General features: G+C 46.7%; 1 protein-coding gene across 1 annotated transcript in view; it reads right to left on the reverse strand.

Moving 5' to 3' along the window:
• Positions 1 to 27537, reverse strand: part of LOC139267485 (dynein axonemal heavy chain 8-like) — a 2569686-nt gene that overhangs the window by 2241768 nt on the left and 300381 nt on the right. The window contains exon 6 of the mRNA XM_070885867.1: positions 23748 to 23937. Coding sequence (XP_070741968.1) covers positions 23748 to 23937 — 190 coding nt within the window. The remainder of the gene's footprint in view (positions 1 to 23747; positions 23938 to 27537) is intronic.

Consider the following 27537-nt stretch of genomic DNA (forward strand, 5'->3'; position numbering starts at 1 on the left):
CTCCGAGCCTGTACCGCCATTCAATGAGTACATGGCTGAACATGCAACATCAGCACCCCATTCCTGCTTCCTCGCCATACCCCTTGATCCCCCTAGTAGTAAGGACTACATCTAACTCCTTTTTGAATATATTTAGAGAATTGGCCTCAACAACTTTCTGTGGTAGAAAATTCCACAGGTTCACCACTCTCTGGGTGTAGAAGTTTCTCCTCATCTCGGTCCTAAATGGCTTACCCCTTATCCTTCGACTGTGACCCCTGGTTCTGGACTTCCCCAACATTGGGAACATTCTTCCTGCATCTAACCTGTCTAAACTCGTCAGAATTTTAAATATTCTATGAGATCCCCTCTCATTCTTCTCAACTCCAGTGAATACAAGCCCAGTTGATCCAGTCTTTCTTGATATGTCAGTCCCGCCATCCCGGGAATTAGTCTGGTGAACCTTCGCTGCACTCCCTCAATAGCAAGAATGTCCTTCTTCAAGTTAGGAGATCAAAACTGTACACAATACTCCAGGTGTGGCCTCACCATGGCCCTGTACAATAGTAACATCTCCCTGCCCCTGTACTCAAATCCCCTCGCTATGAAGGCCAACATGTCATTTGCTTTCTTAACCGCCTGCTGTACCTGCATGCCAACCTTCAATGACTGATGTACCATGACACCCAGGTCTCGTTGCACCTCCCCTTTTCCTAATCTGTCACCATTCAGATGATAGTCTGTCTCTCTGTTTTTACTACCAAAGTGGAAAACCTCACATTTATCCACATTATACTTCATCTGCCATGTATTTGCCTACTCACCTAACCTATCCAAGTCACTCTGCAGCCTCATAGCATCCTCCTCGCAGCTCACACTGCCACCCAACTTAGTGTCATCCACAAATTTGGAGATACTACATTTAATCCCCTCGTCTAAATCATTAATGTTGAGATATAGTGCAAATGTTGCCAGCTGAGGCCTGAAAAGAACCCGATGCATAGAAGGCAAGTACCGCAGTGACCTTGACTTCAACGGACAGTGCGCTTCTGATGGTGCTGGTAGGCTGCAGATCTCCCCCGATGAGCTGGCATATCTCCCAGAAGCGCAGTCTCCTAAGGCACATGTTATCGGATAAGTTCAGGTAAGACCGCATCTCCCTGTAAGTGCATGGGGTGTAAGTTCTCGTTCTCCTCAGCAGTCTGCCACCTCTTTGATTGGGCACATAATGCTGTTGAATATATCTTCTGCCATCTCTAGTCTGCAGCATGTGCGCAGTCATCAAGACAGGCTGAGAAATTACAATAACAATCAGTATTATACCTATTGTTCACAAACAATAAATTTACCTACTAAAACATCTAAAATAAATTCAAATCGTCCACAGTATACGATGTTTGTTCAGATGTTCAAATCACCTTAAAAGAACTCCAAAGTGCATCAAAACTCCCCAGAAGTTGAAGCAGCCTTTTGCATGAACCGACCTCCGATTTACAAAATGGCGTCCATATCCATGGGTTTAGTTCAGGTGAGAGCAACTTTTTCTCAGTGGTTTTTTTGGCGCGCGATATTTTCGGCAATATGTGCCAAAAGTAACGCTCGGCGATATTATGGGCGTTAGTTTCGCCCATTCTGATCTTTACGGCAAAAAAAAGTGGGCGGGCGGTATTATTAATTCTCGGCATTAACTACATGCCGAACATAACATTGGGCGGTAAAGTGAGCGATACATGGGCGTTAGTTTCCATTTTGTTGCTAAATGGGCGCAATCTGGGCGTGATACCGCATCTCAGCGTTAAACTGGACATTAAGTGGGCGGTATCAGTGTAAAAAAAGTGGAAAGTCTAGGCCATAGAGTAGTTGTGAGATAAGACAGATAGCAGAGTTTTGGATGACTTCAAGTTTACGGAGGGCAGAAAATGGAAGGCTAGTCAGGAGTGCATTGGAATAATCAAGTCTAGAGGCAACAAAGGCATGGATGAGGGTTTCAGTAACAGGTGAGCTGAGGCAGGGGCAAAGTCAAGTGATATTACGGAGGCAAAATAGGCAGTCTTAGTGATGACGCGGATATGTGGTCGGAAACTCATCTTGGGGTCAAATCTGACACCAAGGTTGCAAACAATCTGGTTTAGTATCAGACGGTTACCAGGAAGTAGGATAGAGTCGGTGGCTAGAGAATGGACTTGTGATAGGAAACAAAGACAGTGGCTTCAATCGTCCCAATATTTACTTCGAGGAAATCTTTATTCATCCAGTATTGGATGTGAGACAAGGGGACCGAAATTGCTCCTCTCCTTCAGGCCTGTTAACACCGCAAATCGGGCCGCCATGCTGCTGTAAAGTCCTTACTCTACAACATGAAACCACACGAGGCACATTCTGGGGACAAGGTCACTCTGTGACCTTAACTCTTTATTTACAGGACTCCAAAAGCCCCCAGACCCTGCGTGGGACCTCCCTTTTTATACCTGCGTGATCAGGTAAGGAGTGCCTCCCACAAGTTCACCCCTTGTGGTCAAGATGTGCATCTACGTTGAGTGTATACAGTAATACAGTGGTGTTACATTGTGGTTGCATGCATGACATCACCTTCCTCCCCGCAAAGTCTTATTGGGATCACAGGTTGAGTCTTTCAGGTGGTCTACGCTCCCTCATGGGGCACCGCAGTTGGGGCTCTGGTTGTTGAACACTGACGTGAGTGTCTGTCACCTGTGGTGATTCCGGCCTGTCCGGGCTGACCGCAGGAACTGTGCATTCTTCTGATTGCTCTTGTTGCTTGTTCATTGGCGGTGTTGTGAGCTCCATCTCATGGTCTTCTTCAGGTTCCTCCGTGTCGATGCTGAACCTTTTTTTTACTTGGTCCAGATGCTTACGGCATATCTGACCATTGTTGAGTTTTACCACGATGACCCTATTCCCCTCTTTGTCAATTACAATGCCCTAAAGCCATTTGGGCCCCATGGCGTGATTGAGGACGAATACAGGATCATTGATTTCTATACGTCTCTCCCTCGAATTACGGTCATGGTACTCGTTTTGTGACTTGCGCTTGCCCTCAACTATGTCGGTCAGGACTGGGTGAATGAGGGACAACCGAGTTTTGAGTGTCCGTTTCATTAATAGCTCTGCGGGCAGGACTCCCGTGAGCGAGTGCAGTCGGGATCTATAGGCCAGCAGGAGACGCGATAGGCGGCATTATAGGGAGGGTCCTTGAATCCTGAGCATACCTTGCTTAATAATTTGGACCGCACGTTCCACCTGGCCATTGGAGGCCGGCTTGAACGGCGCAGTCCAGACGTGGTTGATGCCATTGCCCGACATAAACTCTCAGAATTCGTAGCTTGTGAAACATGGACCATTATCACTAGCCAGGATGCCCGGCAAGCCGTGGGTTGCAAAGATCGCACGTAGGCTTTCCACGGTGGTGGATGATGTGCATGAATTCAGAATGATGTACTCGATCCATTTCGAGTACGCAGCTACCACTATAAGGAACATCTTTCCCATGAACGGGCCCGCGTAGTCAACATGAATGCGTGACATGGCCTGGTGGGCCAGGGCCATGAGCTGAGCGGGGCCTCCCTGGGGGCATTACTCAGCTGGGCACATGTCGTGCACCTGCGAACACAGTGTTCCAGGTCTGAATCAATTCCAGGCCACCAAAGGTGTGACCGGACAATGCCTGGGTGCTCACTGTGGAGTTCCCTGATGAATACCTCCCTGCCCTCTGGGGCATAACTACCCGGCTGCCCCATAGTAGGCAGTCGGCTTGGATGGAGAGCTCATCCATCCGTCTGTGGAACGGTCTGACCTCCTCAGGGCATTCTCCGTGTGTGGGCGCCCAATCCCCAGTCAGGACACATTTCTTAATCAGGGATAGGAGGGATCTCTGTTTGTCTAGGTTTTGATCTGGCGGGCTGTGATGGGGGAGCCTGCGCTGTCAAAGGCATCGACAGCCATGACCATCTCGGCGCTTTGCTCCGCTGCCCCCTCGGTGGTGGCCAGTGGAAGCCTGCTGAGCGCATCAGCGCAATTTTCAGTGCCGGGCCGGTGCCAGATGCAGTAGTCATAAGCAGCCAGCGTGAGAGCCCATTGCTGTATGCGAGCAGATGCGTTGGCATTGATAGCCTTGCTGTCTGACAACAGGGATGTTAATGGCTTGTGGTCCGTCTCTAATTCAAACTTCCTACCAAAGAGGTACTGATGCATTATTTTTACACCATAGACACATGCAAGCGCTTCCTTCTCGACCATTCCATATCCCCATTCTGCTTGAGAGAGCGACCTGGAGGCATAAGCCACAGGTTGTAGTTGACCCTCAGCATTGCCCTGCTGCAACACGCACCCAACCCAATAGGACGATGCATCACATGTCAGAACCAATTTTTTACAGGGGTCGTACAGGGTCAACAACTTGTTTCAACAAAGTAGGTTTCGCTCCCAATCAAAAGCCCGTTCCTGACAGTTCCCCCAAAACCAATCGCAACCCTTACGCAGCAGCACGTGTAGCGGCTCCAACAACGTGCTCAAGTTTGGCAGAAAGTTCCCGAAATAGTTCAACAGTCCCAGGAATGAACGCAACTCCGATGTGTTGCAGGGCCTGGGTGCTCGTCGAATCGCCTGTTTTGAATTCAGTGGGCCGAATCCCATCTGCAGCAACCCTCCTGCCCAGCAACTCAACCTCAGGAGCTAAGAACACACATTTAGTCTTCTTGATTCGCAGGCCTACCCGGTCCAGTTGGCGTAGCACCTCCTCCAGGTTGTGGAGGTGCTCCTCGGTGTCTCGACCCGTGATGAGGATGTCGTCCTGGAATACGATCATTCCAGGAATGGATTTAAGCAGGCTTTCCATGTTTCGTTGAAAAATCGCGCCCACTGATCGAATGCCAAACGGGCACCTGATATAAACGAACAGTCCCTCGTGCGTGGTGATGGTGGTCAGTAGTTTAGATTCGTCGGCCAGTTCCTGGGTCATATAGGCTGAAGTGAGGTCCAACTTGGTGAACAGCTTGCCACCTGCCAGCGTGGCAAAGAGGTCCTCCGCTCTCGGGAGCGGGTATTGATCTTGTAGGGACACCCGATTGATGGTGGCCTTGTCGTCGCCACAGATCCTGACAGAGCAATCCGCTTTTAGAACGGGAACAATGGAGCTCGCCCAGTCGCTGAATTCAACAGGCGAGATGATGCCCTCTCTCAACAGCTGGTCCAATTCGCTCTCGATCTTTTCCCGCATCACAAACGGCACCGCTCTGGCTTTGTGGTGCAGTGGCCTGGCGTCCGGAGTGATGCGTATCACTACTTTAGTGCCTTTGAAAGTCCCGACGCCAGGTTGGAATAGTGAATCGAATTGTTGTAGGACTTGTGAGCACGAACTTCGCTCCACAGATGACATTGCGTGAACATCCCCCCATTTCCAGTTCATCTCGGCTAACCAGCTCCTCCCCAACAGTGTGGGACCATTGCCCGGGACAATCCAGAGCGGCAGCCGATTCGCTAACCCATTGTGTGTGACAGCCAACATTGCACTGCCTAGCATCGGAATGATTTCTTTAGTGTAAGTCCGTAATTGTGTCTCAATACGTGCTAATTTGGGTCTGCTAGCTTTAAGTGGCCATAGCTTCTCAAATTGCTGAACGCCCATGAGTGATTGGCTGGCCCCAGTGTCCAGCTCCATGCGTACTGGGATACCATTAAATAAAACCCTCTTCATCATTGGTGGCGTTTTGGTGTATCAACTGTGAATATTCGCCACATGCACCCGCTGAACCTCGGCGTCCATCGAATTGCCCCAAAAGTCATCCTGCCTCAAAGAACCCTCTTCTGGTCCATCCGCCTCATATATTAGTCTGGTTGCAGACTTCCTGCACATTCGAGCTAAGTGGCCACTGAGATTGCAGTTGCTGCAAATCAACTGTTGAAATCTGCAAGATCTAGCTGAGTGGTTTCCCCACACCTGCAGCATGAGTTAAAGTTTCCATTGTTGGGAACAAAGGGACTATGGCTAGGCATTCCGCGCTGACTGTCCCTTTGACTGCTCTTAAGTACCCTATTAGTGGGGTGTCAATGGCCATATCCCAGGCCGCATTGTCCACTGTGATGGCGCGAATGTCCATTCAGCCTGCCATTGTCTCTGTTGAAGTCCTGCTCTGGGGTCTATTGCTGCCTGGGGAGTGTCGGACTGCCCCTGCCTGCCAGCGGGGCTCTGAGGCGTTGATGATGTTGATTCCCTGATTCATCGCCGCGTTAGAGGCAGAATTGCGCGTGTATATTATTTTCGTCTCTTCCTCCCCCGCCATGAAGGTTTGAGCTATCAACGCCGCCGCTTCCAAGGTCAAATCCTTGGTCTCAATTAATTTGAGGAAAATTCCCGCATGACCGATGCCCTTGATAAAGAAGTCCCTTAGCATCTACCCCCCTGCAGACGCCTGTGAACTTACAGAGGCTGGCCAAACGCCGGAGGTCCGCTACAAAGTCCGATATGCTCTGTCCTTCACGATGTCGGTGGGTGTAGAATCTGTGTTGGGCCATATGTATGCTACTCGCCGGTTTGAGGTGCTCCCGATCAATTTGCTAAGTTCTTCAAAGGTTTCGTCCGCCAGCTTTTCGGGTCCAGTAAGTCCTTCATGAGCGCGTAGGTCTTTGGGTCGCAGCTGGTCAAAAGATGAGCCCTTCGCTTGTCGGCCGCTGCATCCCCCAGCCATTCTTTTGCAACAAAGCTTTGCTGAAGCCTCTCGACAAAATCATCCCAGTCTTCCCCAACACAGTACCGTTCCTCTGTGCTACCGGTGGCCATTCTCGTGGGTCGTGAATTCCCGTTTCTCGACGCCAATGCAAAGTCCTTCATCTACAAATGAAACCACACGAGGCACATTCTGGGGGCAATGTAAAGTCCTTAATCTACAACATGAAACCACACGAGGCACATTCTGGGCACATTCTGTGACCTTAACTCTTTATTTACAGGACTCCAAAAGCCCACAGACCCCGCGTGGGACCTCCCTTTTTATACCTGTGTGATCAGGTAAGGAGTGTCTCCCACAAGTTCACCCCTTGTGGTCAAGATGTGCATCTAGGTTGAGTATATACAGTAATACAGTGGTGTTACATTGTGGTTACATACATGACAGCTCCGGAGTGGAGTGGCCAGCGACTTTTCGTGGAATGACCACAGATAGCCCAAGCGCCCTTCCGAGCTTTCCCAACGATGCCCCGATATCCCCCTACCACTCCAGCCAATCCTGTTAAGTGTGCCATCACCGTGCGCACGGCCGATTTACACCCCCCCGACAACGACATTCCCCTTTGAAAATCTTCGGCCCGCCTGGCAGTGCCAAAACCTGTTTTTTGCCGGTGGTCCATTGAAGCTGTGGCCTTCTGCAATGGCGGTGCGGCTACCGTGAAAGGGGAGGATGCACTGCCGCTGCCGCCATGTTTTTTTTTTTGTCGGCCGACTGCCATGTCAACCTGACAATTATGCCCCCTCTTGGGTACCAGGCCACTGGCCCGGTCGAAACCCTCCCTGGTGGCCCAGTGGGCTGAAGTTTTTAAATCGTGAAGGCTTTCCCTTTTAAGTGAAGGGGAGAGCCGTGGTGATACAGCGCTGTGATGATATCATCATGGCAGTCACTCCGCACCGCCCCGAACTCTTCTGCTTCTCAGATATTGCCACTGCCGCGTATCTGCCCTCTTGTGTAGTCACCGCCCCCATTAACAGCGACTTCCGGATCCGAATTTAAAAAAAACAAAGAACGAAATTTCGCTCAAGAGGCGACCTCAACCACAGCTGCGGTAAAAACCATTCAAACGGAGTGCGTGTGTATTTGGACTTCCAGAAGACATTTGACAAGGTGCCACATAAAAGGTTACCGCACAAGATAAAAATTCACGGGATTGGGGGTAATATATTAGCATGGATAGAGGATTGGCTAACGACCAGAAAACAGAGTCAGGATAAATGGTTCATTCTCCAGTTGGCAACTAGTAACTACTGGGGTGCCGCAGGGATCAGTGCTGGGACCCCAACTATTTATAATCTATATTAATGACTTGGAAGAAGGGACTGAGTGTAACATAGCAAAGTTTGCTGACGATACAAAGATGGAAGGAAAAGCAATGTGTGAGGAGGACACACAAAATCTGCAAAAGGTCATAGACAGGCTAAGTGAGTGAGCAAAAATTTGGCAGATGAAGTATAATGTTGGAAAGTGTGAGGTTATGCACTTTCGCAGAATAAAAATCAAAGAGTAAGTTATTATTTAAATGGAGAATGATTGCAAAGTGCCACAGTACAGCGGGACCTACTCCGCCATTCAATAAGATCATGGCTGATCTGATCATGGACTCAGCTCCACTTCCCCACCCGCTCCTGATAGAGAATTCAAACAGGCTGCAAAGTTGAGAAAACACAGACCCATGCCTACGTGAGAGCGAGTACATTGCATTAAGACATCAATTAACTTGACACTTCAGGACTTTTGGCAGCGAGCCAATTATGGGCTAACATCATATCAATTGAGCCCATAACGTAAAAGGGGTCGAGGTCATGATTGCAAATTGATCCAGGATAAGTGCAGCCTTTTTTGCCATGTGTTTCAGACGGACAAAGGACCTGGCATAAAGCCAGTAGTTTGTTGCAGCTGCCAGAATAAAGTTATGTTAAACTATCACCGGAGTTCGCATCTCATTGAAAATTAAGAGATCTAACAATTTTGGCGTCACGAACAGGATCGCTGAGGGAAGAACTGAATTTTGGACATCGGACCGACATACTGAGGTAAGGACTCCTCTTTATAAAAGTCCTCGGTCAATTGTCTAAATTCACCTCCCCTTCTATGCGATTCCGAAAGCCTCCGGTTTGCGAACCCTCCGGTTGGGATTCGGCTCGAGGTCCCATAGACGTCTAAACTTCGGCGGTGTGTTAGTTAATTCATCACCGACCCACTGATCAGCTGGAAAGCCTACGACTCGAGGCAGGAGTAAAGAAATTAGTACTATGGCAGCAGAAGATAAGAGCAAAGAATTGCCTACAACTGTTAAAGGCGGGCAGGCACCACCTGTGGTTTCGATAGACGAAATCCTCGAACAGTTGAAAGAATACATAGAGCAACAATTCGACTTATCTAAAACCTGTATCAAGATTGAACAAAAGTATGGAACCTCCAAAGGACAATGGTTCTTCGACGAGATCAAAAGGGTCTGGGGAAAAACGACCCATATGAAAAATAAAGAGTGAACCAGATGGTCCTTAGCTGTTATGGGACAGATCCAACAGCGGAATTAAATTATAACGCGTTCCCAACATGATTGGGACCTAACCAGTAGAAATGACCAATTGCAAGCAGTTTGTGAACAAATGAGACAGAAAAAGCTTGAACTTGAAAAGTTGGAAGCGGAAGTTAAAGATCTTAAAGGTGAAATTAAAGAATGGAAAAAATCATTCGGTCAAGAGACAGTAATAGGAAAAGGAAAATGTATCGGTCAATTCCCAGGGTACCCATGTTTGGATAAATTAAAAGCGCAAACCCGAAGATACGACCAAGGAATAGATAGGGATTCTGCGTCCTCCGACGCTACAAGATCCGAGGATGAAGAATTAGGGGTGCGTTTTGCCCCGTTTAAAAAAAGACGAGTTGTAGTCAAATCAGAAGAGACTGTGGATGAGAGCGGAACCAAAAAAATGAAGAAAAGGCTTTATGAAAAATATTTAGTTCATGATCTAGCAGACCCAGAGAAAATTGATAAATGGTCCAAGGAGTTGCCCTATCCAAAGAAACGGCGGGGAGGGGTGAAAACGTGGGACCAATTGGACCACTTAATATATATCAACTTCATCCCTGGGACGGAGTGCAAATTGTGACCATAATGGTGCCAAAAATACAAGGAAGGAAATTGTATGTCAAGATAAAAGGAGCTTTGGGGCGGGATGAGCAAGAATTAGATGCAAGGTGGGATGCGATTAAACATTGACTGCAAGTCTTCAGTCCAGCTAAGACAGACTGGGGAAAAATTGCAGCCTGCCAACAGAAAGGAACAGAGGAGGTCCTGGAGTATGACGAGCGGTTGAGATGCATGTGGCTCGAACATTCGGGTATGAATAATACGGATGAGGAAATGGATGAACAAGAGTTTGGACCCCTGAAAGCAGCTTTCGTGGCAGGTCTAACGCCAGAACTGTCCAAAATGCTTAAGGTAGTGTTACCGGACTGGAAAGGTAGAGGAACTACCTTTGCAGCATTGGTGGAGCGATGTAACCAATTAGACAGGGATATGGGAGCTAAAGTCCGAGCTGTGCAGGCTATGGGATGGAAATCCCAGGATTCCGATAAACAGTCATTCGGAAAATCATGCGGAAAATGTCATTATTGTGGGAAAGAAGGTCACTGGGCCAAGACGTGCAGGGCGAAACAGCAAGCTCATGGCCAGGGAAGAGGACGCAGCCAGGGATACAATTCAGCCAACAAACTAGGCTTGTCACAAGATAACAACCTCATAAAAGTATTTAAGCGACTGACAATACAACAACAGAAAGAGTTACTTGGGATAGCAAAAAACGATTAGATCCCGCCCTGGCCCTCTTCCTCGCACTAATACAACAGAGGGAAGATGGGCTATATATAACTGTGAGGGTAAGCGATAAGGATGTGGACTGTCTTTTAGACACAGGGGCAGAATTAACATGCCTACCCCTACAATATGGAGACTCTTTGCCATTGGATGGTAGGGCACGTACAGCCTATGGAGTTGGGGGCCATAAAATGGAAATTAAAAGGACAACACCGGTACTTATAGGGCTGGGTCCACATGAACTAACCACGCCGGTCTGGATAGGCCCAGTAGATCAACCCCTTTTGGGAATGGACGTTCTAATCCAAGTAGATTCACCGTTGCATTTTGAGGATGGTCGGGTGACATGGTCAATTAGAACTTTGAAGAAAGAAGAATTGAAGGAACACCCGATATGGGCTAAAGATAAGAACAATTGTGGCCAACTCCAGATGGAGCCTGGTCATTTACCGGGACCAAGCCTCCATGCACTAAACAGTATCCCATCAGTCCAACTGCCATTGCGGGAATCTTACTGGTTATTCAGCAATTGGAGAAACAAGGGGTGCTTATTAAAACGCACAGCTCCTCCAATAGCCCCGTGTGGCCGGTACAGAAATCTAATGAAACTTGCCATTTGACCGTCGATTATAGGAAAGCTAACCAGTGTCTTGACCAAAAAAGCTCCTTTGGTCGCAGATCCCGCCACCATTTTTAATGCCCTCAAACCGGAACATAAATATTTCTCGGTTATAGATATGGCCAACGGATTTTGATCGGTGCCTCTGGCACCGGAGGTTCGACAGTGGTTTGCTTTCACTGTCCAAGGACAACAGTATACTTGGACCCGGTTACCACAGGTTTTCCACAACAGCCCTACGGTATTCCACATGGCTTTACAAAGCCATTTTCGAGAATTACCTCCCCTGTCATCCACAGTCATCCAATATGTGGACGATAGCCTGCTAGCTTCAAACACGGAAGAACAGCATGAACAAGATTTACGAGCTCTTCTGGACCACCTTTGACTGAAAGGACATAAAGCCCGTATCGACAAAGCACAAATATCCCAAGAAGAGGTTGGATACCAGGGACAAAAAATTTCACAAGGAAAGAGAGAACTTACCCAGGATAGAACTGCAGCCATTCGGGCTGCTAAAAAACCCACCACTATTCAGGAACTGAGGTCCTTTTTGGGATTGTGTAAATTTAACAGAAATTGGATTGACTCCTTCACACAGCTTGCTCAGCCACTGAATGATATCTTAAAGGGTAAACATGCCTCTAAAGAAGCCATCACCCTCACAAAGGAACAGCAAGAGGCCTTTCTGAGTTTGAAAAAGGCTTTGTGTTCAGCACCGGCTCTGGGAATTCCCGACAGTGGTAAGCCATTTATCCTGTTTGTCCATGAGAAAGAAGGATGCATGACAGCTATACTGACTAGAACATGGGGATCGGCAAAGACCTATTGGCTATTATTCGGCAAAACTGGATGCGGTAGCCCTCGGATGAGGAAGCTGCCGAAGGGCCATGGAAGCTACATGTCGAGCGGTAATGATCACTGCAGGTCTAGTCCTCGACCAAAAGCTGATGGTCAAGTGTCCCCACACCGTACATGCTTTGCTGTCTATGAATAGAATGTCTCAGGTGACATCAGCTCGATGGACCCGCTGGACAGCAGTTTTGGAAGCTCCTAATCTCCATATCGTCCGGGCCAGCCCGTTAATCCCGCAACTATGCTCCCGATGTCAGAATCGAGGGAGCAAAAGTGGGGAGAATGTGAACATGACTGCGTGGAGAGTTTAAAAGAAACAGAAGAAGCAGCCTTCGCAGCAAAGGAGACTCTGCACAACCCAGACCTCATCCCGTTTACAGATGGTTCCTCCTTTGTTGACAATGGTACCAGGAAAGCAGGATGGGCAATTACAACCTTATGGGCCCAAGTTTCCACACGATAAAAAACGGGCGCCCCTCCGAGCTGGGCGCCCGTTTTTCGCGCCTAAAATGGCGCCGGAAAAAAAACTTGCGATTCTGGAGCGCCCTGCAGCTCCTTGTCTGTTTGGCACGGCGCCCAGGGGGGCGGAGCCTACACTCGCACCGATTTTGTAAATGGGAGGGGGCGGGTACTATTTAAATTAATTTTTTTCCTGCCGCAACGCTGTGCGTGCGCGTTGGAGCGTTCGCGCACGCACAGTGTGAAAAAAACATTGACACTCGGCCATTTTTGTAGTTCTTTGTAGCTGTTTAATTTTTGAACATTTTTTAATAAAAGCACATTGCCATCAGCACATCAGCACTTGCAGCCTTCTCACTGTCTCCTTCCCCCCCCTCCTCTCCACGGGAACGAAACGGCTGTTTAATTCCCCCCCTCCCCTCCGCGGGAACGAAGCGGCTGTTTAATTCCCCCCCTCCCCTCCGCGGGAACGAAACGGCTGTTTAATTCCCCCCCCTCCCCTCCGCGGGAACGAAACGGCTGTTTAATTCCCCCCCCTCCCCTCCGCGGGAACAAAACGGCTGTTTAATTCCCCCCCCCTCCCCTCCGCGGGAACGAAACGGCTGTTTAATTCACCCCCTCCCCTCCGCGGGAACGAAACGACTGTTTAATTCCCCCTCCCCTCTCCTCCACGGGAACGAACAGCTGTTTCCTTCTCCCCCCGCGGGAACAAACACCTGCGGCATTCTCCGTGCCTGAAGCACTTTCACACAGGTAGGAAGATGGTTTATTTAATCTTTTCTTTGCTTATAAATGTTTATTCAGGTTGGATTTATTTGTATAATATTTGTAGAAGTATAAATAAGGATTTATTGTAGAATTTAATGACTTCCCTTCCCCCCCCCCCCCCCCCCGTTCTGGACACCTAATTTGTAACCTGCGCCTGATTTTTTAATGTGTAGAACAGGTTTTTTCACTTCTGCAAAAATCTTCACTTGCTCCATTCTAAGTTAGTTTGGAGTACGTTTTCACTGTGGAAACTTTGAAATCAGGCGTCATCACGCCCCCTTTTGAAGAAAAAATTCTGTTCCAAAGTAGAACTGTTCTCCCTGACTAGAACTGCAGAAAAAAAAATGTGGAGAATTGCGATTTCTAAGATAGTCCGTTCTCCACCAGTTGCTCCTAAAAATCAGGCGCAAATCATGTGGAAACTTGGGCCCATAATGAGGTAGTGGCAAAAGGATGTTTACCCTCAGGAACGTCAGCACAACAGGCCGAGTTACGGGCCCTGTCAGAAACATGTCGAATAGCAGAAGGACAGACAGCTAATGTCTACACAGATTTGCGTTATGCTTTTGGAGTCGCTCACGACTTTGGTCTGTTATGGCAGAAAAGAGGATTCCTCACTGCTGCTGGTACACCTATCCGAAATGGAAAAGAAGTCCGAGACTTACTCGAGGCCATACAATTACCTCAGGAAGTGTCCAACCTGAAGTGCAAGGCCCATACCAAGGAAAATACCATGGAAGCACAGGGAAATGCCCGAGCCGACCAGGCAGCTAAAGATGCCGTCTCACAGGGCGCTCCCCCAGAAGAACCAACACAGATGTGCAGATTGAAAGCACTCAGGACTCTGACACGAGACCTTCAAACAATGCAAGGCGAGTGCTCCCGAGAGGAAAAATGGACATGGAGTGAGGCAGGAATTAAGCTATGCGAAGATGGTGTCTGGAGACAAAGAGTTACCGACATGCCAGTGGCGACACAAACGCTTTTGCCTTTTTTAGCCCAACAGATCCACTTGTGGGGACACTTGGCCTCACAACAGATGACGGCACGGTTCCAGAAAAGCTGGTGGGGTCGGGGATTTAAAAAACATTCCCAGCTGGTAGCAGACCATTTTGTGTGGTCTGCCAGAAAAATAATTCTGGACCCATCACAGTAATGCCCCAACTGTGGCCCCCTGCCCCCATCAGACCATTCCAGCACCTGCAGGTTGATCATATATCTCTCCCTCCATGCCAAGGATACACGAACATTCTTGTCATGGTCGACAGATTGTTGAGATGGGTAGAAGCTGTCCCAACTAAAAGAACGACAGCCAATCACACTGCAAAGATCTTGTGTAAGGATTACATTCCCCGATGGGGAGTCCCAAGTAGCATTGACTCAGATCAGCGAACACACTTCACAGGTGCTGTCTGCCAAGAAGTCTGTAGGTTACTGAACATTATGTGGGATTTACACTGTCCTTATCACCCACAATCATCAGGACAAGTAGAGCGAATGAATCGAACTCTGAAACAACGGCTTGCCAAATATCATTAAGAAGGAACACCATGGCCTCAGGCACTACCAATAGTGCTATGTAGCATTAGGGCAACCCAAAGAGAACTACAGGTCTAAGCCCATTTGAAATTATAACAGGAAGCCCCATGCTGCTGCCAGGAACTACCGATTTACGGAAAGCTGATGTTCACTTAATGAGTGACACATTGTTATCAGACTGTCAGAACCTAACCAATGCTATTAGTTCTGTTTACAGAGACGTGGCTCCAGGATGATCAGGGCTGGGAACTCAACATCCAGGGGTATTCAACATTCAGGAAGGATAGAATAAAAGGAAAAGGAGGTGGGGTAGCATTGCTGGTTAAAGAGGAGATTAAGGCAATAGTTAGGAAGGACATTAGCTTGGATGATGTGGAATCTATATGGGTAAAGTTGCAGAACACAAAAGAGCAAAAAACGTTAGCGGGAGTTGTGTACAGACCTCCAAACAGTAGTAGTGATGTTGGGGAGGGCATCAAACAGGAAATTAGGGGTGCATGCAATAAAGGTGCAACAGTTATCATGGGTGACTTTAATATGTATATAGATTGGGCGAACCAAACTGGAAGCAATACGGTGGAGGAGGATTTCCTGGGGTGCATAAGGGATGGTTTTAGAAAACATAGAAACATAGAAAATAGGTGCAGGAGTAGGCCATTCGGCCCTTCTAGCCTGCACCGCCATTCAATGAGTTCATGGCTGAACATTCAACTTCAGTACCCCATTCCTGCTTTCTCGCCATACCCCTTGATCCCCCTAGCAGTAAGGACCTCATCTAACTCCTTTTTGAATATATTTAGTGAATTGGCCTCAACAACTTTCTGTGGTAGAGAATTCCACAGGTTCACCACTCTCTGGGTGAAGAAGTTCCTCCGCATCTCGGTCCTAAATGGCTTACCCCTTATCCTTAGACTGTGACCCCTGGTTCTGGACTTCCCCAACATTGGGAACATTCTTCCTGCATCTAACCTGTCTAACCCCGTCAGAATTTTATATGTTTCTATGAGGTCCCCTCTCATTCTTCTGAACTCCAGTGAATACAAGCCCAGTTGATCCAGTCTTTCTTGATAGGTCAGTCCCGCCATCCCGGGAATCAGTCTGGTGAACCTTCGCTGCACTCCCTCAATAGCAAGAATGTCCTTCCTCAGGTTAGGAGACCAAAACTGTACACAATACTCCAGGTGTGGCCTCACCAATGCCCTGTACAACTGTAGCAACACCTCCCTGCCCCTGTACTCAAATCCCCTTGCTATGAAGGCCAACATGCCATTTGCTTTCTTAACCGCCTGCTGCACCTGCATGCCAACCTTCAATGACTGATGTACCATGACACCCAGGTCTCTTTGCACCTCCCCTTTTCCTAATCTGTCACCATTCAGATAATAGTCTGTCTCTCTGTTTTTACCACCAAAGTGGATAACCTCACATTTATCCACATTATACTTCATCTGCCATGCATTTGCCCATTCACCTAACCTATCCAAGTCGCTCTGCAGCCTCACAGCATCCTCCTCGCAGCTCACACTGCCACCCAACTTAGTGTCATCCGCAAACTTGGAGATACTACACTCAATCCCCTCATCTAAATCATTAATGTACAGTGTAAACAGCTGGGGCCCCAGCACAGAACCCTGCGGTACCCCACTAGTCACTGCCTGCCATTCTGAAAAGTACCCATTTACTCCTACTCTTTGCTTCCTGTCTGACAACCAGTTCTCAATCCATGTCAGTACACTACCCCCAATCCCATGTGCTCTAACTTTGCACATCAATCTCTTGTGTGGGACCTTGTCGAACGCCTTCTGAAAGTCCAAATATACCACATCAACTGGTTCTCCCTTATCCACTCTACTGGAAACATCCTCAAAAAATTCCAGAAGATTTGTCAAGCATGATTTCCCTTTCACAAATCCATGCTGACTTGGACCTATCATGTCACCTCTTTCCAAATGCACTGCTATGACATCCTTAATAATTGATTCCATCATTTTACCCACTACCGATGTCAGGCTGACCGGTCTATAATTCCCTGTTTTCTCTCTCCCTCCTTTTTTAAAAAGTGGGGTTACATTGGCTACCCTCCACTCCATAGGAACTGATCCAGAGTCAATGGAATGTTGGAAAATGACTGTCAACGCATCCACTATTTCCAAGGCCACCTCCTTAAGTACTCTGGGATGCAGTCCATCAGGCCCTGGGGATTTATCGGCCTTCAATCCCATCAATTTCCCCAACACAATTTCCCGGCTAATAAGGATTTCCCTCAGTTCCTCCTCCTTACTAGACCCCCCGACCCCTTTTATAACCGGAAGGTTGTTCGTGTCCTCCTTCGTGAATACCGAACCAAAGTACTTGTTCAATTGGTCCGCCATTTCTTTGTTCCCCGTTATGACTTCCCCTGATTCTGACTGCAGGGGACCTACGTTTGTCTTTACTAACCTTTTTCTCTTTACATATCTATAGAAACTTTTGCAATCCGTCTTAATGTTCCCTGCAAGCTTCTTCTCATACTCCATTTTCCCTGCCCTAATCAAACCCTTTGTCCTCCTCTGCTGAGTTCTAAATTTCTCCCAGTCCCCAGGTTCGCTGCTATTTCTGGCCAATTTGTATGCCACTTCCTTGGCTTTAATACTATCCCTGATTTCCCTTGATAGCCACGGTTGAGCCACCTTCCCTTTTTTATTTCTATGCCAGACAGGAATGTACAATTGTTGTAGTTCATCCATGCGGTCTCTAAATGTCTGCCATTGCCCATCCACAGTCAACCCCTTAAGTATCATTCGCCAATCCATCTCAGCCAATTCACGCCTCATACCTTCAAAGTTAGCCTTCTTTAAGTTCTGGACCATGGTCTCTGAATTAACTGTTTCATTCTCCATCCTAATGCAGAATTCCACCATATTATGGTCACTCTTCCCCAAGGGGCCTCGCACAACGAGATTGCTAATTAATCCTTTCTCATTACATAACACCCAGTCTAAGATGGCCTCCCCCCTAGTTGGTTCCTCGACATATTGGTCTAAAAAACCATCCCTTATGCACTCCAGAAAATCCTCCTCCACCGTATTGCTTCCAGTTTGGTTAGCCCAATCTATGTGCATATTAAAGTCACCCATTATAACTGCTGCACCTTTATTGCACGCACCCCTAATTTCCTGTTTGATGCCCTCCCCAACATCACTACTACTGTTTGGAGGTCTGTACACAACTCCCACTAACGTTTTTTGCCCTTTGGTGTTCTGCAGCTCTACCCATATAGATTCCACATCATCCAAGCTAATGTCCTTCCTAACTATTGCCTTAATCTCCTCCTTAACCAGCAATGCTACCCCACCTCCTCTTCCTTTTATTCTATCCTTCCTGAATGTTGAATACCCCTGGATGTTGAGTTCCCAGCCCTGCTCATCCTGGAGCCACGTCTCCGTAATCCCAATCACATCATATTTGTTAACATCTATTTGCACAGTTAATTCATCCACCTTATTGCGGATACTCCTTGCATTAAGACACAAAGCCTTTAGGCTTGTTTTTTTAACACCCTCTGTCCTTTTAGAATTTTGCTGTACAATGGCCCTTTTTGTTCTTTGCCTTGGGTTTCTCTGCCCTCCACTTTTCCTCATCTCCTTTCTGTCTTTTGTTTTTGCCTCCTTTTTGTTTCCCTCTATCTCCCTGCATTCTAGACCAATATGTCGAGGAACCAACTAGGGGGGAGGCCATCTTAGACTGGGTGTTGTGTAATGAGGGAGGATTAATTAGCAATCTCGTTGTGCGAGGCTCCTTGGGGAAGAGTTACCATAATATGGTGGAATTCTACATTAGGATGGAGAATGAAACAGTTAATTCAGAGACCATAGTCCAGAACTTAAAGAAGGGTAACTTTGAAGTTATGAGGCGTGAATTGGCTAGGATAGATTGGCGAATGATACTTAAGGGGTTGACAGTGGATGGGCAATGGCAGACATTTAGAGACAGCATGGATGAACTACAACAATTGTACATCCCTGTCTGGCGTAAAAATAAAAAAGGGAAGGTGGCTCAACCGTGGCTATCAAGGGAAATCAGGGATAGTATTAAAGCCAAGGAAGTGGCATACAAATTGGCCAGAAATAGCAGTGAACCCGGGGACTGGGAGAAATTTAGAACTCAGCAGAGGAGGACAAAGGGTTTGATTAGGGCAGCGAAAATAGAGTACGAGAGGAAGCTTACAGGGAACATTAAGACGGACTGCAAAAGCTTCTATAGATATGTAAAGAGAAAAAGGTTAGTAAAGACAAACGTAGGTCAGAATCCGGGGAAGTCATAACGGGGAACAAAGAAATGGCAGACCAATTGAACAAGTACTTTGGTTCGGTATTCACTAAGGAGGACACAAACAACCTTCCGGATACAAAAGGGGTCAGAGGGTCTAGTAAGAAGGAGGAACTGAGGGAAATCCTTATTAGTCGGGAAATTTCGTTGGGGAAATTGATGGGATTGAAGGCCGAATAATCCACAGGGCTTGATGGTTTGCATCCCAGAGTACTTTAGGAGGTGGCCTTGGAAATAGCGGATGCATTGACAGTAATTTTCCAACATTCCATTGACTCTGGATCAGTTCCTATCGAGTGGAGGGTAGCCAATGTAACCCCACTTTTTAAAAAAGGAGGGAGAGAGAAAACAGGGAATTATAGACCGGTCAGCCTGACATCAGTGGTGGATAAAATGATGGTATCAATTATTAAGGATGTCATAGCAGCGCATTTGGAAAGAGGTGACATGATTGGTCCAAGTCAGCATGGATTTGTGAAAGGGAAATCATGCTTGACAAATCTTCTGGAATTTTTTGAGGAAGTTTCCAGTAGAGTGGACAAGGGAGAACCAGTTGATGTGGTGTATTTGGACTTTCAGAAAGCTTTCGACAAGGTCCCACACAAGAGATTAATGTGCAAAGTTAAAGCACATGGGATTGGGGGTAGTGTGCTGACGAGGATTGAGAACTGGTTGGCAGACAGGAAGCAAAGAGTAGGAGTAAATGGGTACTTTTCAGAATGGCAGGCAGTGACTAGTGGGGTACCGCAAGGTTCTGTGCTGGGGCCCCAGCTGTTTACATTGTACATTAATGATTTAGACGAGGGGATTAAATGTAGTATCTCCAAATTTGCGAATGACACTAAGTTGGGTGGCAGTGTGAGCTGCGAGGAAGATGATATGAGGCTGCAGAGTGAATTGGATAGGTTAGGTGAGTGGGCAAATGCATGGCAGATGAAGTATAATGTGGATAAATGCGAGGTTATCCACTTTAGTGGTAAAAACAGAGAGACAAACTATTATCTGAATGGTGACAGATTAGGAAAAGGGAAGGTGCAACGAGACCTGAGTGTCATGGTACATCAGTCATTGAAGGTTGGCATGCAGGTACAGCAGGCAGTTAAGAAAGCAAATGGCATGTTGGCCTTCATAGCAAGGGGATTTGAGTACAGGGGCAGGGAGATGTTACTACAGTTGTACAGGGCCTTGGTGAGGCCACACCTGGAGTATTGTGTACAGTTTTGGTCTCCTAACTTGAGGAAGGACATTCTTGCTATTGAGGGAGTGCAGCGAAGGTTCACCGGACTAATTCCGGGGATGGCGGAACTGACATATCAAGAAAGACTGGATCAACTGGGCTTGTATTCACTGGAGTTCAGAAGAATGAGAGGGGATCTCATAGAAACGTTTAAAATTCTGATGGGTTTCGACAGGTTAGATGAAGAAAGAATGTTCCCAATGTTGGGGAAGTCCAGAACCAGGGGTCACTAAGGATAAGGAGTAAGCCATTTAGGACTATTTAGGACCGAGATGAGGAGAAACTTCTTCACCCAGAGAGTGGTGAACCTGTGGAATTCTCGACCACAGAAAGTTGTTGAGGCCAATTCACTAAATATATTCAAAAAGGAGTTCGATGTAGTCCTTACTACTCGGGGGATCAAGGGGTATGGCGAGAAAGCAGGAATGGGGTACTGAAGTTGCATGTTCAGCCATGAACTCATTGAAAGGCGGTGCAGGCTCGAAGGGCCGAATGGCCTACTCCTGCACCAATTTCCAATGTTTCTATGTTTCCCAACAGGTATTGGCTGCTTGGGGTAATCCACCCGAAGGAGGACACGACATCATCCCGGGTGTCTGGGTGTATGTGAAAAAGTTGCATAAAGAACCTTTGGGTGCCAAGTGGGAGGGACCTTACCAATTGTTATTGACCACCCAAGCAGCTGTTAAAATCCAAGGAAAGAAAGCCTGGATCCACGCCTCACACGTTAAACGAGCACCCGTAACTGAAGCTGAAATTACTTTCTGCCAAAATGTATAAATTTACTGTACTACTGACTGCAGGTATTCAAGGCATTTGCCTACTTCTTACTAGCCGACCCTCTGCACCAAAGGGAAATAGTAGAGTGCCCAGGGAATTACATGTGAATACTTTTTTATATATGTCATACATTTATGCCAAACAAAGTAACATTTCTAATTGTTGGGTGTGTTCGCATATTCCTATTCACTCAAAGGGAGGGATTCCCTTGAGGCCAATTCCCTTGAATATCTCGGAAATGGCTGAGTGGATAATTCATCAAAACAAAATGGGCAATGCGTTTCAGAATACGGAAGACTGGGCACGTAAATGGAAGTCAGCAGGTTACAATCTGACTATCTTTGAAGGGGGGCACTAACCGTGCTACAATAATTCCAAACGGCCCCCATTTTTTGTTATCGCTAATACAACGGGGGTAGGAAGACTGGGGGAATCGGTCTGTCGAATTAGAAACATCAAAGGAGGCCAAAATATGGTGTATAGTAACTGCTCCCAGAATTCTAATGTAATCAAGCCACAGAACCGTCCAAACTGGGCCGATGTGGGAGTTCTTAACGTAACGGGGATCCTGAATAAAACAGATGGAAAGGCCTGGACAGGCCCCCGAGTATTGATGACAATGAAATACCTAACATTCATTGCCTATAATGGCACCTATTGGGTGTGTGGCCACAAGGCCTATCCTTGGCTGCCCCAGAATTGGATGGGATCCTGCTATTTAGCCTACATTGTGCCATATATGTATCATATAAAGTCACTGTCGGAACATCTACACCATCCTAAGAGAGCTATCACATAAACAGAGAGGTTCTTTGCCATTCTGATCCCTGGGTATGGGACCGCCAAACTGGCAAGGGAATCCATTAACATGGCATCCGTTGTGGAACAGGTAGCCAATGAAACCTCAGAAGCCCTAGTTAAAATCAATGCAGAAATGGTAGCAATCCGCACAATAGCCCTGCAGAATAGACTGGCCCTTGACTATATCCTGGCTGAAAAGGGAGGTACTTGCACCCTACTCGGGACTGAGTGTTGCACATATATCCCAGATAGCTCTGAAGAAATTACCCACTTAGCGGAGCATATCCAAAAGGAGGTAGAAAAACTTAAGCAACCCCCATCATTCACTTTGTGGAGCAGAGCCACTGAATGGCTAGGTTCAATAGGAACTTCATTGGTGGAAGGTTTAATTCTATTTGTTGTAATTATTTTACTTTTATATTGTTTTGCTTATGTTGATTAAATGTTGTTGCAACCAAGCAGCTGTAGCTGCTGTCCCGCAGGTGAGACACCTTGCAGGTCCCAGCAGACCGTCTGTACGTGGCACAACGGTATGTTATGCTTAAGGGAAGGTTGTTTACTGGTTGAATTCAGATATTGATTTGGATTAAATTGGAATGAGGTTAATTAACCTCCTAAAACTACTAGTGGAAGCTGCTAGTCCAGACATGTGGTGAAACACATCAACAAATTTAAAAGGAAACTCTATTCACATGTGTGAAATTATTTTGTAGAATGCTTAACCAGTGATACCTGATGTTTCATGATTCAGTTTGTGAAAGAATCAAAGGGGGGATTAATAAGATAATTCAAGCAGGTTGCAATGTTGAGAAAACACAGACCCTTGCCTATGTGAGAGCGAGCACATTGCATTAAGACATCAATCAACTTGACATTTCAGGACTTTTGGCAGCGAGCCAATTGTGAGCTAACAACATATCAATTGAGCCAATAAGGTCAAAGGGGGCGAGGTCACGATTGTAAATTGATCCAGGATAAGTACAGCCATTTTATGCCATGTGTTTCAGAAGGACAAAGGACCTGGCATAAAGCCAGCAGTTTGTTGCAGCTACCAGAATAAAGTTATGTTAAACTATCACCGGAGTTCGCATCTTATTGAAAATGAAGAGATCTAACAGCTCCCCATAACCCCTTATTCCCTTATCGTTTAAGAAACTGGCTATTTATGTCTTAAATTTATTCACTGTCCCAGCTTCCACAGCTCTCTGAGGCAGCGAATTCCACAGATTTACAACCCTCTGAGAGAAGAAATTTCTCCTCATCTCTATTTTGAATGGGCGGCCCCTTATTCTAAGATCATGCCCTCTAGTTCTAGTCTTCCCCATCAGTGGAAACATCCTATCTGCATCCACCTTGACAAGCCCCCTCATAATCTTATACGTTTCGATAAGATCACCTCTAATTCTTCTGAATTCAAATTCCAACCTACTCAACCTTTCCTCATAAGTCAACCCCCTTATCCCCGGAATCAACCTTGTGAACCTTCTCTGAACTGCCTCCAAAGCAAGTATATCCTTTCGTAAATATGGAAACCAAAACTGCACGCAATATTCCAGATGTGTCCTCACCAATACCTTATATAGCTGTAGCAAGACTGCTGCTTTTATACTCCACCCCCTTTGCAATAAAGGCCAAGATACCATTGGCCTTCCTGATCACTTGCTGTACCTGCATATTATCCTTTTGTGTTTCGTGCACAAGTACCCCCATGATTGATCCATCACAAGATAACATCCAGGCTTCTGATTAAATGGTATAATATCAACAATAATTGAATAATTAACTACAAGCCATAACTTGTATAATTCTCAGACTGATTTAATTAATAAAATATCTTACCTTTTAAGAAAGTGATGTATCCGCGAATAGTATCTTTGAAAGCTTTTTTTGCTCTCCCCCCATGTATGGATTGGTTAAGAGCTCCCCAGTTTTCAGCTGTAGAAATAGCTGGTAAGAAAATCTTCTCTAGCATATTCGCAGCACCAGTGAGTATTCCATCAGTACAATCCAAGACACAAAAGGATATCTCCTGCAAGTTAGTAAGTTAGTCAAACACAGGTATTACTAAAACTGCGAGAAAAATGCAGTATATTCCTCAATTTCTGATCGAGGGCACCACACAGAAAAAAAATAAGAATTATCCACCTGGATCAGTCGCTGATATTCTTTGAATCTGAAACATCTAACATTTGACTGGTGTTACTCTGGTCAAGGCATGTTCAGAGGTATGGTAGAATAAAACAACAACAATTTGAATTTATATGGTGCCTTTACAAGCCATTTTACAGGAGCATTATCAAACAAAATTTGGCACCGAGGCACTCAAAGCAATATTAGGGCAGATGGCCTTAAGCTTGGTCAAAGAGGTAGGATTTAAGGACTGTCTTGAAGGAGTAAAGAGAGGTTTAGGGAGGGAACCCCAGAGCTTTGGTCCTCAGCAGTTGATGGAATGGCCGCCAATGGTGGAGCGATTAAATTCGGGTATACGCAACAAACCAGATTTGGAGGAGTGCAGATATAGCGGAGGGTTGTAGGACTGGAGGTTAGAGATAGGGAGCGGCGAGGCCATGGAGGGTTTTGAAAACAACGACGAGAATTTCAAAAATTTAGGCTGACATTCCAGTGCAATACCGAGGGAGTGCTGCACTGTTGGAGGTGTGATCTTTTGGATGAGATATTAAAGCGAGGCCCCATTTGCTCTCTCAGGTGGATGTAAAACATCCCATGGCACTATTTCGATGCAAAGCATCCTGGACAATATTTATCCCTTTATCAACAAACAAACAAATTATCGAGTCATTATCTCATTAACGGTATCCGGAGATGTGAGTTCAAATCCCACCATGGCAGCTGGGGAATTTAAATTCAGCGAATTAAATAAATGCAGAATAAAAAGCTAGTATCAGTAATGGTGACCATGAAACTATCAGATTGTCGTAAAAACCCATCTGGTTCATTTGTGTCCCTTTGGGAAGGAAATATGCCATCCTTACCTGGTCTGGCTTAATTGTGATTCCAGACCCACAGCAATGTAGCTGACTCGCTGAAATGGCCGAGCAATCCACACAATTGTAACAAAACTCTACAAAAAATAATAAGAATAAAACCGGACGGACCATGCAGCATCAAATACGCCACCGACTTCAGACACAACAACAGCATACCCAGTCCAGTCAACACTGCAAAGTCCTCCTCACGAACATCTGGGTACTTGTATCATAATTGGGAGGCTTGTCAAGCAACAACCTGACAAAGTCATACTCACAGAAACATACCTTTCAGCCAACGACCTAGACTCCCCCATCATCATCCATGGGTATATCCTCCCCCCATCACCATCCCTGGGTATACCTTGTCCCTTGTAAGAATTCGACAAAATATCGGTGTAAACTTTTGGACCTTTCGACATTTCTTGTACACATTTTCTGTTACTGCAGGAAGCAGACAGCACTGACTTGAATACACATCAGCTGGGCGGAGATGGATAAATGGCTGAAAGCAGGCACATCATGGTTGATGGGCGCTTTTTGTCATGGAATGGGAACCCATCGGTGAGACATTAAGTAAAGTGGCTGGTGCTTCAGGGCATCGAAAGACAAAGGAAAGCTATTCGACCACAGACTCGTTGGAGTCACACATCGAGGTACAGCCCAGTTGACAAAGGAACAGGCCAAAGACTTGATTTTGCTTTTCAGTTGAACCTTTGGTGCAAGAAGAAGCATCTTGCAGGTATAAGAGAAGGAAGTTGGCCGTCATCTCTCTCTCTCTCCCCTCATCTACGCCTGCTTGCGTCGTTCAACACACAAGGACTGAGGACTCCGTCTAGGACACAGAGAAGAAGCCACCATCTACGAGCAAAGAGAGCCTCACTATTTCGACTGGAAAGCTGACCTTGAGACTGGACTTGAATACCACAGATTGGTACCCAGAAGATACGCCTTATCGGGAGAAGCAGCGAGTAAGCCAGAGGGGTAATTGGTGAGCATTTATCCCAGCCCACACATCTTTAAGATCACTGCATAGTATAAAAGGGTATCATGTGTCCCAACCAAGCCTTCGGGGTTTTAATTAAGAACATAAGAATTAGGAACAGGAGTAGGCCATCTAGCCCCTCGAGCCTGCTCCGCCATTCAACAAGATCATGGCTGATCTGGCCGTGGACTCAGCTCCACCTACCCGCCCGCTCCCCATAATCCTTAATTCCCTTATTGGTTAAAAATCTATCTATCTATGATTTGAATACATTCAATGAGCCAGCCTCAACTGCTTCCTTGGGCAGAGAATTCCACAGATTCACAACACTCTGGGAGAAGAAATTCCTTCTCAACTCAGTTTTAAATTGGCTTCCCCATATTTTGAGGCTGTGCCCCCTAGTTCTAGTCTCCCCGACCAGTGGAAACAACCCCTCTGCCTCTATCTTGTCTATCCCTTTCATTATTTTAAATGTTTCTATAAGATCACCCCTCATCCTTCTGAACTCCAACGAGTAAAGACCCAGTCTACTCAATCTATCATCATAAGGTAACTCCCTCATCTCCGGAATCAGCCGAGTGAATCATCTCTGTACCCCCTCCAATGCCAGTATATCCTTCCTTAAGTAAGGTGACCAAAACTGCACACAGTACTCCAGGTGCGGCCTCATCAATACCCTATACAGTTGCAGCAGGACCTCGCTGCTTTTATACTCCATCCCTCTCGCAATGAAGGCCAACATTCCATTCGCCTTCCTGATTACCTGCTGCACCTGCGAACTAACTTTTTGGGATTCATGCACAAGGATACCATCTTGCCGTCCGGAGGAGGCGGTGGTCCCCGATGGAGGGCACTCTACGCGGGGGTCCTCCCACTATTCATCGGGGACTTGGCCTGGAGGGTGGTGCACGGAGCAGTGCCGTGCAACAAATTTTTAAGCCGGTTCACGGACTCCCAGGCCGCCTGCAATTTCTGCGGTCTGGAGGAGTCCGTGTTCCATGTTTTTATTGAGTGCACGAGGTTGCAGCCCCTGTTCCATTATTTGAAGGGGCTGCTCCTGAAATTCTGGCTGCACTTCAGTCCCACTCTCCTGATCTTTGGGCACCCTGTGCGGAGGGGAGCGGGTAGGTCCGAAGGCCTCCTCGTAGGACTGCTCCTGGGCACGGCCAAGGGTGCCATCAGCCGGTCCAGGCAGCGGGCGGTCGAGGGGGTCGTTCAACCTGACTGCCTGCCTCTCTTCCGTTCTTACATCCGGTCCAGGGTGTCCTTGGAGATGGAGCACGCGGTGTCCACCGGTACGCTCGCGGCTTTCCGCGAGAGGTGGGCACCGGAGGGACTGGAGTGCATCATCACGCCCGGCAACCAAATTTTAATTTGATTTTACATTTTAAAGTTTAATTTGTTTTAATTGCCGGTGCTTTTAGTGTCCCCCTCTCCTTTTATAGGGGGCACTGGAAAAAGGAAAAAATTTGATTTTAGTGCCCAAAAAAAAAAAACCAAACAAACAAAAAAAAAGGGCCTTGTAAATGTCTGGTGTGTCATCCAGGTCGGGTGGCACGGATACATGTTTTATGTTTTGCAGGTAGACTCCAAAAAGAGTTTCATGCACAAGGACCCCCAGGTCCCTCTGCATCTCAGCATGTTATAATTGCTCCCC

Source organism: Pristiophorus japonicus, chromosome 7, assembly GCF_044704955.1.
Source record: "Pristiophorus japonicus isolate sPriJap1 chromosome 7, sPriJap1.hap1, whole genome shotgun sequence".
NCBI classification, from domain to species: Eukaryota; Metazoa; Chordata; class Chondrichthyes; family Pristiophoridae; genus Pristiophorus; species Pristiophorus japonicus.